This window comes from Podarcis bocagei (assembly GCF_964188305.1).
Source record: "Podarcis bocagei genome assembly, chromosome: 5".
NCBI lineage: Eukaryota > Metazoa > Chordata > Lepidosauria > Squamata > Lacertidae > Podarcis > Podarcis bocagei.
The window spans coordinates 64,866,032-64,884,181 of NC_138129.1; the positions used below are offsets into that span (position 1 = coordinate 64,866,032).

At 41.9% G+C, this 18,150-nt stretch overlaps 1 protein-coding gene across 3 annotated transcripts in view; it reads left to right on the plus strand.

The window, feature by feature from the left end:
* PDE4B (phosphodiesterase 4B) overlaps positions 1-18,150 on the plus strand; it is a 257,231-nt gene that overhangs the window by 65,752 nt on the left and 173,329 nt on the right. Inside the window, exon 1 of one of the 3 annotated variants that reach the window (XM_081193752.1) lies at positions 2,621-3,247. The exons of the other annotated variants lie outside the window; for them this stretch is intronic. Coding sequence (XP_081049878.1) covers positions 3,012-3,247 — 236 coding nt within the window. The 5' untranslated portion in view covers positions 2,621-3,011. Of the gene's footprint in view, positions 1-2,620; positions 3,248-18,150 lie in introns of those variants that run through there. 3 annotated transcript variants of the gene reach the window in all.

Here is an 18,150-nt window from a genome sequence, read left to right on the forward strand (position 1 = left end):
GCTGTGCTTTAGGAATGAGTGAAGTCTGTATAACGCTATGTGAAGTTTGAGCAAAAACTTCATACAGTTTTTGCTTTGTTGTTGTTTAGTTATTTAGTCGTGTCCGACTCTTCGTGACCCCATGGACCAGAGCACGCCAGGCACTCCTGTCTTCCACTGCCTCCCACAGTTTGGTCAAACTCATGTTAGTAGCTTCGAGAACACTGTCCAACCATCTTGTCCTCTGTCGTCCCCTTCTCCTTGTGCCCTCCATCTTTCCCAACATCAGGTTCTTTTCCAGGGAGTCTTCTCTTCTCATGAGGTGGCCAAAGTATTGGAGCCTCAGCTTCACAATCTGTCCTTCCAGCGAGCACTCAGGGCTGATTTCCTTCAGAATGGATAGGTTTGATCTTCTTGCGCTAGTAGCTGGCAACTACCAACAGCCGGATAGTGTGTTTGAAAGATAGGGTGTGACATCCATACACATACACCCACACCCACCCACATCAGGCCTTAACGGATATGGTAATATTCAGTAACGTGTCTTTCACAGTGTAGGGGGAGGGGAAACTTTCTGCAGTGTGATTAGAACACTGATTGTAATGTTGTTTTAATTAAAAAGTGTACAACAAGAAGGTGTACAGTGGTACCTCGCAAGACGAACGCCTCGCAAGACGGAAAACCCGCTAGACGAAAGGGTTTTCCGTTTTGGAGGCGCTTCGCAAGACGAATTTCCCTATGGGCTTGCTTCGCAAGACGACAGCCCATAGGGAAATATCCGGGACAGCGGGGAAGCGCAGTGCGTCTTCCCCACTGTCCTCGGACCTCCTCCGAAGCCGGGCGGTGGGGCGGGAACGCCTCAGCCCGCCGCCGCCAGGCTTCGGAACGATGCTCCGAAGCCGGGGGGCGGGACGGGAACACCTGCCCCCGCCGCCGGGCTTCAGAACGGTGCTCCGAAGCCGGGCGGCGGGGCGGGAACACCTTCTGAAGGCGGGCGGGGGGCGAAAGTCTTTTCTCCCCCCTGCCTGCCTGTCCCGGAGGGCTTTTGAAGGCAGGCGGGGGGGAGCAAAGACTTTCGCCCCCCGCCCGCCTTCAGAAGAGGTCCAGGACCTCTTCTGAAGGCTGGCGGGGGGCAAAAGTCTTTGTCCCCCCTGCCTGCCTTCCCAGGGGCTTTTAAATCGCCCCGGACAGCGGAGAAGTCCTCCGGTGTCCCGGGGCGATTTTAAAATGCCGCCCGCCAGCATTTTAAGATCGCCCGGACAGCGGAGAAGTCCTCCGCTGTCCCAGGGTTTTTTAAAATGCTGGGGGTGGGAAGAAAAGCTGTCCCCGGACAGACTGTCCCCGGACCTGGTCTGAAGGCGGTTTCCCTAGGAACGCATTAATTGATTTTCAATGCATTCCTATGGGAAACCGTGCATCGCAAGACGAAAAACTCGCAAGACGAAGAGACTTGCGGAACGAATTAATTTCGTCTTGCGAGGCACCACTGTACATCCAAGGAAAAGTGTACATCCAAGGAAAGCATTTGATGGCAAGAACAACACAAACTGCATAAAAGGTACAAAACAATGAAATAACCTGTGTGAACAGCAAGCATCCCACCCAACACTGTCTGCGCCCTACGGTGCTTCTTTTGCAAGAAAACGTGCTCGCTAATAGAATCAAAGGTACAATAGAATGGGCATAGATAAGGGTCTAAACTCTAAAAGGGTCTAAAGGAGAGAATGAGGTTGACCAGGACCATCAACATACCACATGTGCTCCTATTGCCATAGAAATACCAGATTTAAGAAGCTGCAGAATTGGCTGGGCACTCGCCTTTCCTTTCACCTGTCTGAAGTTCTCCTCTAATAATTTTTAAAGCTATGTAGCCTTTTCAACTTACCTCTGCCAGATTTTATTTCGTTCTGTATTGCTGAATACTGCCCCAATGTTTTATGAGAGGGCAGTATTTAAATACTTCTATAAATAGATAATTTAAGAAGCAGTGGCATTAGCGCCTTTTTCCTAAACAGCTCTTAGTGACTATTTAACTCTCGTTTTTGTTTGAGGGCTCAGGTGTGATTTCACCATAAAGCAACAGTGAGCGTGATCTTACCTTGCTGCTCTTGCTTTCCACAATAGCAGTGATTGCCACTTCCCAGGAGTCTCTTAAACTTTTATAGAAAATAAGATTGAGCAAAACGCTGCCTATTTAGTTGCTTTTGCTTCCCCCCCACCCCATTGCGGGTTTAAAAAATGTTTTAATTTGCTGTCTATTGACTGTAGAGCCTTTGGATGGAGATCTTTATTTTTACATTCTGCTAATAATATGGTCAATTCTAGCCTTGCCTTTGTTTAGAGATCATGAGCTGGAGGCTCTTGGTGTGAGCAGAAGATATCTTCTGAAGCAGTCTGACTGATAAAGTGCCGTGGCACCCTTTATGTATAGAATAAGGAAGGGCAAACTTGCATCCACTTGTCAAAATAAGTTGAACCAATAAGCATGTTGTAGGTGGAGCAACTGCCGTGTGGGCTGTGAGCAAATAATTCTGAATGAGAACCCTTTAAAATAAAACATGCTGTAACAAACAGGAAAATAAACTGTGTCATTTTTCAGAAATGGGGGGAGGGAAGCAAAGTTTGTGTTGATCAGGTATTTTAAACCTAACATAATGTGGGAAAGGACTGATGGGGAGTCCTTATGCATTTTTCATGAGCTGGTATATGCAGCTGAATGAATTCAGCGAGTGTCACACCATGTAGCTTGCAGACAAACCACATCCACAAGGAGGCTACTGACACAGAAAGCACTCTGGCGCATTTTCAGAGGGAAAGCCAGGACTGATCAAGCTCTTTTCTGAAGGGATTGACTTATCTGTTCTTCGATTATGCTGCTGTTGCTTTAGGCAGCCTTTTCATTCAGACCTCAGCTGGCTGAATGACTGGCACGGAGGTTCTCGGTTTATCAGCATTTGAATCTGCAGCAATGTCTCTGGGCTGTGCTATTGTTGTGTTTTCTGAATGGTGAAAGCTAACACAACATCCAAGCTATGACAGCAAAAGATTCTTCTAAGGAACTTGCTGCTCCAGAGACGGAGATTTACATAAAGACTTTCAAAGAACAAATGCATTTGGAACTCGAGCCTCCCAGAGTGCCGGGGAACAGACCCACCTCTCCAAAAATCTCCCCCCGCAGCTCTCCAAGGAACTCTCCATGCTTTTTCAGAAAGTTGCTGGTGAATAAAAGCATCCGTCAACGGCGACGTTTTACAGTGGCACATACGTGGTAAGGCTACCTTGATATTAATATCTATTTAAAAGGGTGTTTGTGGCTTTGCTTTCTACACTTTTTTTTTTAAAAAAAGGAAGCCTGTTATCTGTTTACAGTACCTGCTTCAATAGTTAAATCATGTATATTTACATTATTTCTGCAACTGTCCTTCACGTCATGTTTTTCAAAGCAAAGAATATGTTGCTCATAAGGATTCTAGTTAAGCTTTGCTAAATGTGACTTTCAAAATATATCTTTTCCAAGCAGTCTGCCCCAGTGTTGGGAATCTTATCCTGCGATGGATTGTTTTTGGAACCTTACGCTCCAATGTAAAATACTGTGATGTGCTAGAATTTTGACATGACTGTCATTTGACTGTAGGGCAAAAATCTCCCTCTCACAAAGCATCTTCAAGAAAGGTCTAGCTGGCAGCCAGGTTTCTTAAACTGACAGTTTTTGGTTTTTCAGCCCTTTGTGTGGTGATGTAGCTGACGCTCTGATCTGGAATTTCCTATCACAGAAAATAAGTAGGAAATTGTTCTGTTGATCATGGTATAGAAAATAATAAAGGATTAGGAACCTGATTAGATTTGATTAATCTGTGCTGTGGCTTTTCTCTTCCTGACATGAACTCTGGATATGTTTCATGTATATGCACCTAGTTCCCGCATTTTTAGGTATATGTTTGATTAACATTCCCAAGTATGTTGTAACTTGATTGTGTGTGTGTTTTTAAATAAAAAAATATAAACCTTTCTCATGTTTATAAACATATTTGTTGATACCTAATTTATAAACTAAGGCGGGATGAGGGCTAGGTGGTGACAAAAATTGTATGTGCTATGTAAGTATGTATACATATATGAAACACACCTTTTCCCTTTGATAATTCATCTACTTACAGTGCAGGGGGGAATCATTTAAAATATTTTAGTTTATATTTGTGTTAGGAAAATGCTTACTGATGCATTAAAACAATAACTTTCTAAAAAGGAGCTTTCCTTCTCTTTTTGGCATTTGTTTATAGCAAATGAACAGCTATAGCAGCTGTTTTGAATATTGACCAATGCAAGTACATTGGGAGAAGGAAGCCTGATGCCACATGACCACAGATTGAAGCCAATATATTCATAATAGACTATACTATAGGGAAAAGCAATGGGAGTACATTTCAGGCAGCATGTTATTATAAATCAAATTATCTTGGAATGTATCCTTCTTTGGGGCTTACCATACCAAAAAGAAATGTCACAGAATTCAATTTTCTCATGGTTCAAAATTAACTGCACGAGTCAGTTCTGTATAGTTCACTGTCCTAATATCTTAGCTATCTGTTTGCCAGTGCTGCAATTGGAGTATGGTTTGTTTCACTTGGTCTGAAGACACTATCCGGCTTAGAGACAGTACAAATGGGTTATTGGAAGGATGATGAGAAAGAGGTCAGTCAAATACGTCAGCAGATATATGGGCAGCTGGGCATTTAATAGCACTGTAGATAGATTCTGGGAAAAGATTTCCACTTGTTTTCTCTTCAGATTGTTAAGCAGCAACAGAGTGATAAAAATAAAGATGGTACACTCTTCATCTCTCTGTATCTGGCAGAATTAGCAGAGCACCTGGTAGTGTTCCTTATTTTTATTACATCTGATATATGTTGGCCGCAAAGAAGGCACAGTTGCCTTGTAATGCCAATGGGAAACAACGCTGCTTGACCAGTATTGTTGGAATCCCAGGTGACAGCTGTGCCAAGAGCACTTTTGATTGGTTCCAGCTGATTCACTGGCTATGCCTGGTGCTGGAAAATAGAGACCAGGCTGCTGTCATTAAAGTTTTGGTGGTTTCTAGGTGAGACGGTGGTAACGCACTTCATGTGAAGCTGCCCTTGAAGACAGTTCAGAAACTTTAGCTAGAGCAAAATGTGCTGACCCAGCTGTTTATCCAGTATAGACCAAGACTCTCACAGCGCATAATTCATAGTGCTAGTTCTTAACTTTGAAGCTCTAAAGTCCTGATTACCTCATCAGATGTCTCCTTCCATATGAGCCCATGCAGCAGTTACTCTCTGACATGACTCTTCTGAGGATTTCATCTCGTGGAATCGAAATGGCCTTCCTTCAGGGAGTGTGAGCTGTTCTGCACTAAGCAGCCCTACAGAACTCTATGCAGCCCTATGGCAGTTGTGGACCTCTCTCGTCTGAAGGATCATAGAATCATAGAATCATAGAATCATAGAGTTGGAAGAGACCACAAGGGCCATCGAGTCCAACCCCCTGCCAAGCAGGAAACACCATCAGAGCACTCCTGACATATGGTTGTCAAGCCTCTGCTTAAAGACCTCCAAAGTAGGAGACTCCACCACACTCCTTGGCAGCAAATTCCACTGTCGAACAGCTCTTACTGTCAGGAAGTTCTTCCTAATGTTTAGGTGGAATCTTCTTTCTTGTAGTTTGGATCCATTGCTCCGTGTCCGCTTCTCTGGAGCAGCAGAAAACAACCTTTCTCCCTCCTCTATGTGACATCCTTTTATATATTTGAACATGGCTATCATATCACCCCTTAACCTCCTCTTCTCCAGGCTAAACATGCCCAGCTCCCTTAGCCGTTCCTCATAAGGCATCGTTTCCAGGCCTTTGACCATTTTGGTTGCCCTCCTCTGGACACGTTCCAGTTTGTCAGTGTCCTTCTTGAATTGTGGTGCCCAGAACTGGACACAGTACTCCAGGTGTGGTCTGACCAGAGCAGAATACAGTGGCACTATTACTTCCCTTGATCTAGATGCTATACTCCTATTGATGCAGCCCAGAATTGCATTGGCTTTTTTAGCTGCCGCGTCACACTGTTGGCTCATGTCAAGTTTGTGGTCAACCAAGACTCCTAGATCCTTTTCACATGTACTGCTCTCAAGCCAGGTGTCACCCATCTTGTATTTGTGCCTCTCATTTTTTTTGCCCAAGTGCAATACTTTACATTTCTCCCTGTTAAAATTCATTTTGTTTGTTTTTGCCCAGTTCTCTAATCTGTCAAGGTCGTTTTGAAGTGTGATCCTGCCCTCTGGGGTGTTAGCCACCCCTCCCAGTTTGGTGTCATCTGCAAATTTGATCAGGATGCCCTTGAGTCCATCATCCAAGTCGTTGATAAAGATGTTAAATAAGACCGGGCCCAAGACAGAACCCTGTGGCACCCCACTAGTCACTCTTCTCCAGGATGAAGAGGAACCATTGATGAGCACCCTTTGGGTTCGGTCAGTCAGCCATAAGGATGTTTGTAAAGCCCCTGTCCTGCTGGCTTTGTACGAACAAATGCAAAGTGGGTTGCATTTTCCATTAGTCTTTTGCATTACTTATACTCGTTCCCTACCTATGAACCAATCTTCATTCAATATGGGAGGTTGTCATGATTAGTTTGTTGGGCACTGGCACCCTTGGGCCTTCAACTGCTGTGTTGTTGCAAGACTTATGAAGCCATTTCAGGTTCCTCTCCAGTTTCTGTAGTGCAGCCTCCTAAGCAGAAGAACCTCAGTAAAGGTGAAATACTTGCCTTTATGCTGTTGCTGTGATCCCCATGCACAACCCTTTTTCTGTCCATATCCTTTGTGGGGTCCCAGCAGAGCAGCTTATGTATGCAGGCTAACAGAGGGCCAAACATCTGGACGCTTTCCGGGTGTGGCAAGCCTTCTATGGAAGCTCCATATCTGGTATAGAGTTCTATGACTGGGACAGCCATGGTATAGTTCAAGAGACTTGGTGCAGGTACTGGTTGTGTGCAGTGAGGCTTATGTGCACTGCCTTTTACACATGGGCCAGGGTAGGAAACTGTGTTGAACCTAATATTTAATGATATGAGTTACGTTTCTTGTTCTTAAAATGTGGTCCTAACCTACTGGATAAATAAATTTGTTAATAAACTTATTTCTTATTTTGGACTGCCCAACTGTTTCCTGCTGCTTCTTTTGGCTACTTAAAGGATTTTGGTTATAGTTGATGGCATATTTTAATGTTGCATAAGCTGTAGCACTGCAATAGCTTTCACAGAAACATTTCCATTAACCTCCTGATAATTACTCAGGAGTGTGCTTATGCAGGTTTGCAGCTGCTTTATAAAGAGATGGCAGTAACTTTAAACACTTAAATGTCTTTTTTGTTTTACATGTGTTTATATTGTGAGAGGAGAATGTAAACATATGTAAATTGTGTACTTGCAAATTACATTATCCTTGTCCCTGCTTTCAGAGGCAGACATTCGGAACATAACATAATACCTTTTAAAATGGACAAATGCTGTGTTTTTGTCTTTCATTTTGGATGGGTCTGAGTGTCTTGCTTGATGGTTAATTAGCATGGTTGCTGTATTTTGATAGTATTAGCATTCGTTGCAAGCCTAGTGAACGCTGAATTTGTATGTACACAAATGATGACATTTATTAATCTGCCAAACAATCTGTAGTACTACTTGTATTTGCAAATAAGAGAATTCTACCTACTCACCCACTCGAACAAATGGTTTGGAAGTTGTTTTGTGAAGCTTGTAGAATCACAAGAATCCAGATTTTTACATTAAATTTCAGCCTCATGGCTGCATCAGCCTCTAACATGGCTTTCAGTGTTTTATTTTTACGATGTCTTTCAGCTCTAATGATCCGAGGACAGCTAACAAAGTACTGTATAAGAGCAGAAAAGTTTTAATATGAAGTATTAAAACAATAAATTCAAGTAATCACAACAATAGTGGCAGAAACAGTGGAAGCAAAACATTAAAAATTATAGCAGTAAAGTTAAATAAAACCAGATTCAAGTCCCCGAGGTTTTAAAAGTTCTGGCAAAATAAGGTTTTAAAATACATGAGATGAGCTTCCCTGGGGAAGACATCCAACAGATGTCACAGTCAAGAAGAGCCTCTCCTTGATGATAGCCATTGTGAGCTTAAAGTATCTCCCTTGAAGAGACCCTTAAAATACAGCAGGTTCATTTGGGAGAAAGTGATCCACTAAGCGACACATACTGATTTTGCCAAAGTTCATCATTCCCTGGCTCAGACTGCAGATTTGCCCAGCCCATAATGCTTGAACGTATTGCAAAACAAAACCACTTAGAATCACAGAGTTGGAATAGACCACAAGGGCCATCGAGTCCAACCCCCTGCGAAGCAGGAAACACCATCAGAGCACTCCTGACATATGGTTGTCAAGCCTCTGCTTAAATACCTCCAAAGAAGGAGACTCCACTACACTCCTTGGCAGCAAAGTCCACTGTCAAACAGCTCTTACTGTCAGGAAGTTCTTCCTAATGTTTAGGTGGAATCTTCTTTCTTGTAGTTTGGGTCCATTGCTCCGTGTCCGCTTCTCTGGAGCAGCAGAAAACAACCTTTCTCCCTCCTCTATATGACATCCTTTTATATATTTGAACATGGCTATCATATCACCCCTTAACCTCCTCTTCTCCAGGCTAAACATGCCCAGCTCCCTTAGCCGTTCCTCATAAGGCATCGTTTCCAGGCCTTTGACCATTTTGGTTGCCCTCCTCTGGACACGTTCCAGTTTGTCAGTGTCCTTCTTGAACTGTGGTGCCCACTTTCCTGAGAAGTTTTTCTTTGCACAGAACTAGGATCTCCACACTAACTAAAGGGAAGCCAAGTGAAGGTGTGAACTATTGTGAGCCAGGTTCCACTTGCGCTCTCAGAAACAGCCCATCCTGCCAATAGTACATCCAACTAAAAAGCAATAGATAATACTGAGTCATCTCAGGCTTTGTCATGTAACACCGCAACAGACAGAAGAACATCAGATGAAATGATCTGCCTACAGTCGCTTGTCATTCATTGGAATGTTGGTTGCCTTTAACAGAATAACCGTCATGTTGCTGGTTGTGTAAGATTTCCCCCCTCCAAGGTTCCCCCATGTGCCATTTTTTATTAACAATGTAAATAATTACTTATATTGATATGCAGTGGACTCATGGCAATGTATTTATTATTTGAACCCCCTTTTTCTTTTTCTCTTTTTTTGAAATCTGGAGGAATATATGCCAGGACGCTAGCAGTTATGGGGTATGGTTGATGTGCCAATCATATATGTGCATATACCCATTGAAATATAACAATATATCATTGTTTGGGCAGCTGTGATAATACGGTGCGAGGAGGATGAATACCTTTGTAGATCTGTACACTTATTCCACAAAGCATCAAAATCCTTTAAGTTAGGCTGTGTTCCTTCTGCTGCTCAAATTTATATCCAGGTGTGCTACAACAATAATTGCTTTGCTTTAGTTTATTGCTTGCTGTCGTGAGTTTTATGGCAAGACAAAGTAGTCATTTTGTGTGGGTCAAAAAAAATCCAAAAAACAAACTACTAGTGCTGCTAGAACAGTGTTTCTCCAGCTTTTTTCTCTGGACAACACTTTCAGAATAAACATTTGCTCACCCCACACCTATTTTTTTTAATTGATAAGAAAGTCATTGGAAAACAAAAAGAAGCAACTCTTGGCAGTGCTTGATTTATAACACAAAACACAAGTACTTTATAATACGATCGTGGGTCATCCAGAAAGTGTGAAATGATGCAGCTACATAAGAGCAGGAATCATTCCCCAAATATAGTACCGGTAATAAATGACTCTTCCATATATGTACCTTAAATATGTATACAAGCTCAATGAGCGGCATGAGCTTGCTTTTGCCAGGTAATCTCATATATATTAGGTCTAATTTGAGACAAACAAACTCTCATCTCCTCTCATCTACAAAAATAAGCCTTTTTGTTTTCTGAACTTTCATATTTGAAAGAGTTGACAGAGTTGCTTGGGCCTGTTGCTGGTCTCAAATTGAATGAGTGTTCTCCAGCATTCTGTTCTAACAGCATTTTCTGGATCACAACTAGGACTGTCCTCAGTATCACATGAAGCTCTTGCTCTAATCTTGAAAATTTATCTATCCAAATTCTGCAAATACTGTAATAACAACAATAATAAATTGATACTACACTACACCACACCACACCACTACACTACACTGAGATGTTTAAATGTTTCTTTGATTGTCCTTGAATATTCCCACCACACATGCCATCCTCTCCTGTCACACCAGTGTGGCACATCACACCCTTTGGAAACCACTGCTAGAAGCTAGTTCGAACATTTCACTAGTAGTGCTTAAATCATTTGTGGACCTGGTTTGACCAGGGACCATGAATGCGTTCGGAGTGGGCAATGACCATTCCACTTCTCTGAAAACTGATCATCTATGCAAAGCTGCTGAGAAAAGATACTTCCAGACGGGTTGTTTTATCTTTATTCCCTACCCACCACAGTAAAGTACAGTCTTCATTCAAAACTTCATGCTGCTTAGTTCTGAAGAGCAATAGTCTAAGTCAAATTACAAACAGCCTATATGCTCTCATTAGTTGCTTATGCTCAAAGTATTTAAGAAATTAGTAGGTTTAATGAAATATGGTTAGTCTTACGTTTTTCATTAGTTTTTCATTCAGCATATGACTCCCAATCAAATCCACTTTTACCTTCATTCTAATTATTCTTTTTCATGCCTGATCTCTCTTGAGACTTAAAGATGTGTTTACTGGGTCAGCTCTCTAACTCAGTGGGACTTATTGCTTGGTATAGATGTGCTTAGGATTGCAGCCTAAGGCAGAATTAAGTTGGATCTCCTGCTCAGATACCAGATCCTGTTGACATGAAGCCTATAAGGATAGTTTCTTTGCAAAGGGACATGAACAAGGATAGTAGTATCCTGTTGGTTTTGGAAGCTGTGCTATACGATTTGTTTGCCTGCCTATGACAGTTATTCCAGTTAAAACGTCTAAAGAGTTTTCTCCACTATTCTTCTGCTGTCACTGAGCATGACTCGAGCTGAACACTGAAAATATGAGCATTTTTCTGAACGTTATGCCTTCCTGCTTAAAAGTGTTGCACAAAAAGTGAAGCTAGCTTCGATTTAAGAACTTAGGAGCAATCTCATGTTGTCAAAGCAAGGTCTGAAGGTGCCCCAGTTGTGGAAGTCCATTCCCAAACAGCCTCACCTGCGCTTGCTCTGCTACCCTTTAGGTATCTGTCAGGTTAAGTCGTTTTTGTTCTCTCGGGCATTTTAATGGTTTTGTATTTTAAGTATTGGAAGTATGCTGTGTTTTAAACACCGGAAATGAAGTTTTCACTCTGCTGCTTTAATGGACATTTAATTGTTGTTGTACATTTTAATTATTTTGTTTTGTATGCCTTGCTGTTTGCTGCTGTTCTGCACTATGAAGTGTCCTGGGAGAAATATTAGCGAAGGGTTGTCTATAAATGCCTTAAATAAAAATAAATAAATGCCTAAAATAAATAAATAATTCCAGCACCCTGTTTCCAACAGCTGAAAGGCAGAAGGGGCAGGGAAGTATCCAAACAGGGAGTGGAGGCAATGGACCTGTTTGTATTGTTTGTATTCAGTGTTTGACATTCAGAGGCTCATGCCTCCAAACATTCAGAGGCTCATAAACATGGATGCTTTCAATTTTCCTATTGTGGCTGAATTTTGCATAGCTGCATATTTATATAATTTGTCTACTGAAAGCTGTTGTATCACAGCATAATTGTGGATGCAATTAAAGGTAAGCTTAGGGCTTCAGTAAAAAGAAATCAGTTTGAAAAGTAGGTGAAGGATGTTCAGGAATAAATAGAACGTGATAGCGCTTGTCTTGAAGAGGTCTTCAACGCCTTTTCATTCAAGTACCCTTAGAGTGCTGTTACAATATTCATTTCCTAAATTTCAAAATAAATGCTGCTAAAGTGCTGCTGATACAAAATCCATTTAATTCATCTCCAAATTACTCGCTATTTATAAAAAAAAAAATTGAAATTTAATGCTTGGACCAGTACTGTCTACAAAATGTGCATTTATAGACCATGGAGACAAGTCTCAAGCCTCCTTGACACTAGCCCTGTTCAGGCATTGTTCAGGCACAGAGAAGAAGGCCGAAGAACCATACTGCCAATCCTGCCTTCAGCCTCTTGTGTGTGCCCTGCAAGAAGTCAGAAGAAAATCAACTGGCACAGTCCCACTGCTTCCTTTTGCAGTAGAAATGTTCTGTCTATGTTCTATGTATGGAAAATGCCTGAACAGGATTACTGCTATGAGATTCATTTTCAGACTGTGGATCTTTATCCAACCAAAATGGAACCATTTAAGCATACACACGAGGGAGTCTTGGAGCAGCAGTCTTGGAGTCCCAAGAAATAGATTTTTTTTCAAAAAAACAATAAAAATACACTGAACTCCAAACAACTTTATCTTGTTTGGTGGGCCCAAGATGCTAACTGTTTATTTGAGTGGGAGAAAAATATGGAAATGGTCAATGAATGGAGTAGCCTGAAAAGGGGCATTCCTTCCTGGAACCCTTAACAGGAGTGATCCACACTGCAATATTTTATTGCATACCCCACTTGTACTCAGCTTTATATCAACTGTGCACAATTGACAGCGAACAGACAGATGAATCAGAAAACCATACTGATTTCAAAGCAAGACAATAAAGTGATAAAATAGGACGTACCACCCCTGATCTCAGGATTCCAAAACTTACAACTGTCAGTTCTGAGGGAAGGCAGGCAAGCACCCATAGCCCAGATGGGGCTTGTTAGCTTGGGGAGGGTGTGTGTGATTCCTCAGCTGGAGAAAGCTCAGGACAGGTGAAGCTCACATGCCTTATCAACCCCAGCAGCTATAACAGGCCTGCGTCCTGGCCAGGCTATAGCTCTCCTGATAGATTATTTGGTGCGCAGCCACAGTATGGAAACCAGTGACGAGATACCAAGCAATCTACTGTTCAAATTAGGCCCCAATGTTTTCATTACTCAATAATGGAGTAGTACAGAGTTCAGCTGGCTGTCACAGGAGCTAGCGTGGAATCAGGAAGCCTTGATGGCTATTTACCGTGCAGGGCTGAGCGAAAGCCTGCTGGATGAGTTGGCAAGAATGGACTCACCCAGTTCCCTGGAGGCGTTGATGCAACACCATTATCCAAGAGGCTGGGTTTTATTGGAATAAAAAAGGACGGTAAGAAACTTTTCCTTGTCTTTATACTTTCCTGGGCAACCAGGCGGGAGCTTCTGACAGCATCCTGACAAAGATCTATGCTAGGAACCAAAAGACTGTGTGCAGTCTATCATGGTTGCCTGAATGCATTTCACTTCCTGCTTTCTACTGCCGTCTCCCTGATGTCCCTGAAAAGCTGCTCACTAATGTTGAGGGACTCTTCAGACAGGAATCTATGAGGCCATGAAAATGCCATCGGAAGGGGAAACAATTAAATCCCAATGCATGCACAAAACCACTAATCATAGCATCCAATTTTTTAACACATTTAAAACAAACATAATATTTGAAAATGTGTTCCTAATAACCCTTACATACTGCCACCCATTAATCTTAACTCCTTGAAATGAACTTTGCATTGCCTTAGAAGATGGATAGGGAACATTTTTAAGCCTAAGGGCCATATTCCTTTTTGGGCAGCCTTTTGGGGGCCAGTGATGGGTGGGATCAGAGGCAAAAGTGGGCAGAGAAATGAATGTAAATTTGACCTTTGTACTGTAAAGTAGCTTCTACACAAACACTTCCAGACAAGCAAGAGCCATTATTAAGAGTTTAGGAGGCACATTCCACCCAGGCAAAAAGAAACAAACAAAAAAACACCACAAAGGAGGTTGTGAAGCAAGGCCAGGGAAGGTTGTGGGTGAGTCCCGTGGGACAGAGAGGTTACATTTGTCTCCAGGCCTGAGGTTCCCCACCTCTGTTTTAGATGATGTATAATTTCTGATTTTGGAAAATTATGAGAGGAAGACTGTTCAGGGTCATAGGCTTTTCCTTTACATGCCCTTGTTCTCAAAACTGTTATACAGGTTGTGTGCTTAAAGAATAGAATATATTTGTTCAGTAAGTAGTTCAGTAAGCTAACAAATTCTGTGGAAGGTATCTCATTGCGCTTAGGTTCAAAACCCTCCCATTGGTAATTTGTTGGTAGTACTGAAGCTTCACAGAGTGCAGATAAAATGAGCAAATTGCGACCTCTTAAAATTCAGTACAAGGTAAGTGTCAGATCCTTATTTAGGCATGTGGATAAATGGGTCAGACTTACATGCTGAGTACTAGACAGCACCTAGGGATATTTTGCTGGATAATAGTCAAAGCGTCTCTATCAAACCATGCCTTGCATTCAGCTTTTCACTACAGCGTCTGAGCTCTGATTCTCATTAGTGCAGAATACATATTTAATTGCTGTAGGTGGCTCTAAAGTTGAGAATTTTTCTTGATATATTTTCAAAATCCAATCTTACAATTGCTGCATGACAGAAACCAATATTGCAAGTATAACCCCATAGTAGTAATTAATTTATAAACTCTGTTTCTGGAGAATGAATGCAGATTGTTGTGTGTGTTAACTCTAAGTCTTCTGTGATGTAAACTGATTTCCTTGTAATTGTGATCCATAAACAAGTGGTGGTAGTTAATCCTTATGAACAAATTAAAATCTAGCTTTAGTAATCTTCATGGACTTTGCTGATAGTGATGCAAAGTTAAAATGGCATTTCTGGCAGCAAATAATACACTGCATATATTATTTTTTATTTTGCAGAGATAATAAGCTTAGATACCGTATGTTCAGGATTTCAGTAATGCTGTTCCTTCACATAGGCATTCAATCTGAAATCCTCTGGAAGCTTTCTGGAAACAGAAAAAACCTGTACACAGGTAACTCATAAGTTACACACATTTAACTTATGTGTGTTCAGCTTTATACACTTGGCAGTTTAAAAAAAGGCCTTGTTCAGGAGGTCCTCTAACCTTCTGGAGTAGACTTTAGGAGAATACACAGGCATATCCTCCAACATTTATCCGATGAAACTAGGGATGTCCTATTCCATAATGATGATTTTATTATTTATACCCCACACATCTTATTGGGTTGCCCCAGCCACTCTGGGAAGCTTCCAACATATATAAAAACATAATAAAACATTAAGCATTTTTTAAAAAACCTTCCCTATACAGGATTACCTTCAGACGGCTCAGGGATCGGATAACTCCATACCCTTCAACATTTCTCCAATGAAAATTAGGACATCCTACCACACCCTCCAACATTTCTCCAATGAAAATAGGGACATTTGAAGGAAAAAATGGGCATTATGGGATCAAATGAGAAACCGGGACAGCTTCTCTAAATCAGGGACTTTCCTGGAAAATAGGGACACTTTGAGGGTCTGTACAGGGAGAGAAGAGGGAGAGGAAGTTCTGTTTCACAGATGGGAATCCTCGCTCTAACAGAACTTCTTTGGAGACTATTATTCTTAGGTGCCAGCATTGCATTGTCTTGAGTCTCTTCGGTTTGTAAAACTGTGGCATTTAGGCTAAAGCGGAGCTATGATCATATGAACCCAGCAAGAAGTACTAGACTTATCTGTAGACATTTTTCAGGAGCTGATGCTGTGCAGTTCACACACAGACTTTGTGCTCAGGAATATATTCCCATAAGAACTGTGCATAAACCTGATTCAGAGGAAGATCAAACACTGTTTTGATATGCTGTTCCTACACACTGTGGGGAAATTTATGCAATGAGATAAGGCCGGTGTTTGTTTTTTTAAAAAAAGATACAAACCTGAGATCTCTTAAAAGATTCTGAATTGTGTGTCTTACTATGAATCTCTGAATTTGTTAGGACTAGGAACACTAAGTTTAGCAAAACGCTCCCAAGATGTATCACTGGAGAATTGCACATTGCAATTCAGCTAAGTCTATTTTTATTTATTTTGTTTAAAACATGAAGAACCCACTTAATCTTTTTTTTAAAAAACCTTTTATGTTGTTTTTGGTAAGAAGTATATTTTCACTGCAGTATTTCCTCTGTCGTTTGTTTAAGCTGAAAAGACTAATGAATTGCAAATCTACTCTTACTACACATTTTTATTAGCACAGAACATTATAAAATATTGAATGAAGTGCTTGCTCCTTACACAGTTGCATCATGATTGTACCATAATTAAAACCATTCCACAGCTATGCTGGCATACAAAAGAGACCCATCAAAATTCCCTAAAGGTCAGTCACCACACTTAATCATGCAAGAAGATAATAAATGAGAATAGGAGTGACTAAGTTGAAAGAGAGTAACTGAGAATAAAACCACAGTCGTTTAGTAACTGAGCATGATAAAATACATTTGATGTATGCTGCATGAGGGAGGGTTGTGACGTGGCACAGAGCAGCCTTCCCCAACCTGGTGCCCTCCTCCAACTTGGTGTTTTTGACTACAACTCCCATCGGCCTCTGCCAGTGGAAGTGGAAGTCCAAAAGATCAAGGGGCAGCAGGCTGGAGGGTGAAGGAAAAGGGGACAGTATTGACTTCCCTGGTTCTATCCCCCAGCCCAGCCTGTCACACTATGGCTGATTGGTTATCTCTGCCATGACCCAGCTATCAGTGTTTCTGAGATCAGGCCTAGATCTTTGCCTAGGTAACAGTGACAGATGGAAGAATCTGTCCATTTCCGTTCTCTCCCTTTTTGATTGTTCCGATCTTAGATTCAGTTACACATATTTTGCAGCAATTTGCAGTATATTTATTTATTTTCAAAAGTCCTGGCGAGGAAACACATTTTAATATGCAGCTTTGACTAATGTGTACATTTCTGCAAGAAAAACTTTCCCTGGTAGAATGCATCTTTGTATGTTATTTGCACTACTACCCTCTATTTTCTTTTTGCATACTTCCTATTAATATATGCATTTTTGTAAACATTGTTTGGTTGGAGAACTATGTTGCAAAATTTGGATATGTGTGAATTTTGAAAGATGGTTGCATCTTAGTTCACATATTGTTTTGAAAAGTGTGAATTTGATAAGGTAAAGGTAAAGGTACCCCTGACCATTAGGTCCAGTTGTGACCGACTCTGGGGTTGCAGTGCTCATCTCGCTCTATGGGCCGAGGCAGCCGGCGTTTGTCCGCAGACAGCTTCCGGGTCATGTGGCCAGCATGACTAAGCCGCTTCTGGCGAACCAGAGCAGCGCACGGAAACGCCGTTTACCTTCCCGTCGGAGCAGTACCTATTTATCTACTTGCACTTTGACATGCTTTTGAACTGCTAGGTTGGCAGGAGCTGGGACCGATTTTGATAGTCAGCTTTAAATGTGTCTTTCACCCCCTCCCCTTTTTAGAAATAAATCTCCCCCCCCCCCCAATCCAACTCTAATAACAACTAGATTGTGTCCTTGGTGGTTCTGTTTTCTAGTTCTTGGGTTTTTTAGTCCAAGAGTTGTTGTGTTTTTTCCTGCTCCCCTCTCCTCTTTGGATTTTGATCTGGTCCTGGGATCGACTTGCTTCCTTTGGATTTACTCTTCTGTGATAGGTTCAGGTAGTCTCACTTCCAAAATTCTGCCTAGGTGTCTTTGGGATCTGCCTCAGCATGCCATGGTTCTCAGGTCCCAATCCATGCATCCAACTGCTTACAAGGAGCACTAACATATAACGTAAACTGCATTTTTCTGTTAAAACATTGCAAATTGCTAATCTTGTTTTCAACTGCACATTATATACATTTTTATTGCATGTTGACTTTGCCTGAAACCTCAGTTTTGCATGATTTAAAGCTGGTTTTTGTCTTTTTACAATATAAGCACAGTCGGTAGAGCACGAGGCTCTTAATCTCAGGGTCGTAGATGTGGGCCCCACGTTGCACTAGATCAGTGTTTCCCAACCGGTGTTCCGCGGCACACTAGTGTGCCGTGAGATGTTGCCTGGTGTGCCGCGAGATGTTGCCTGGAGGGAGGCGGGCGAGGGCGTTTGCTTCCCGGAGGACTTGTGGGAAGCCGCCCCTTCCCTGGGCGACGCGCCGCCTCGCGACTCCGGAGTCAGTCCCGAGGGCTCTCGGAGGGAC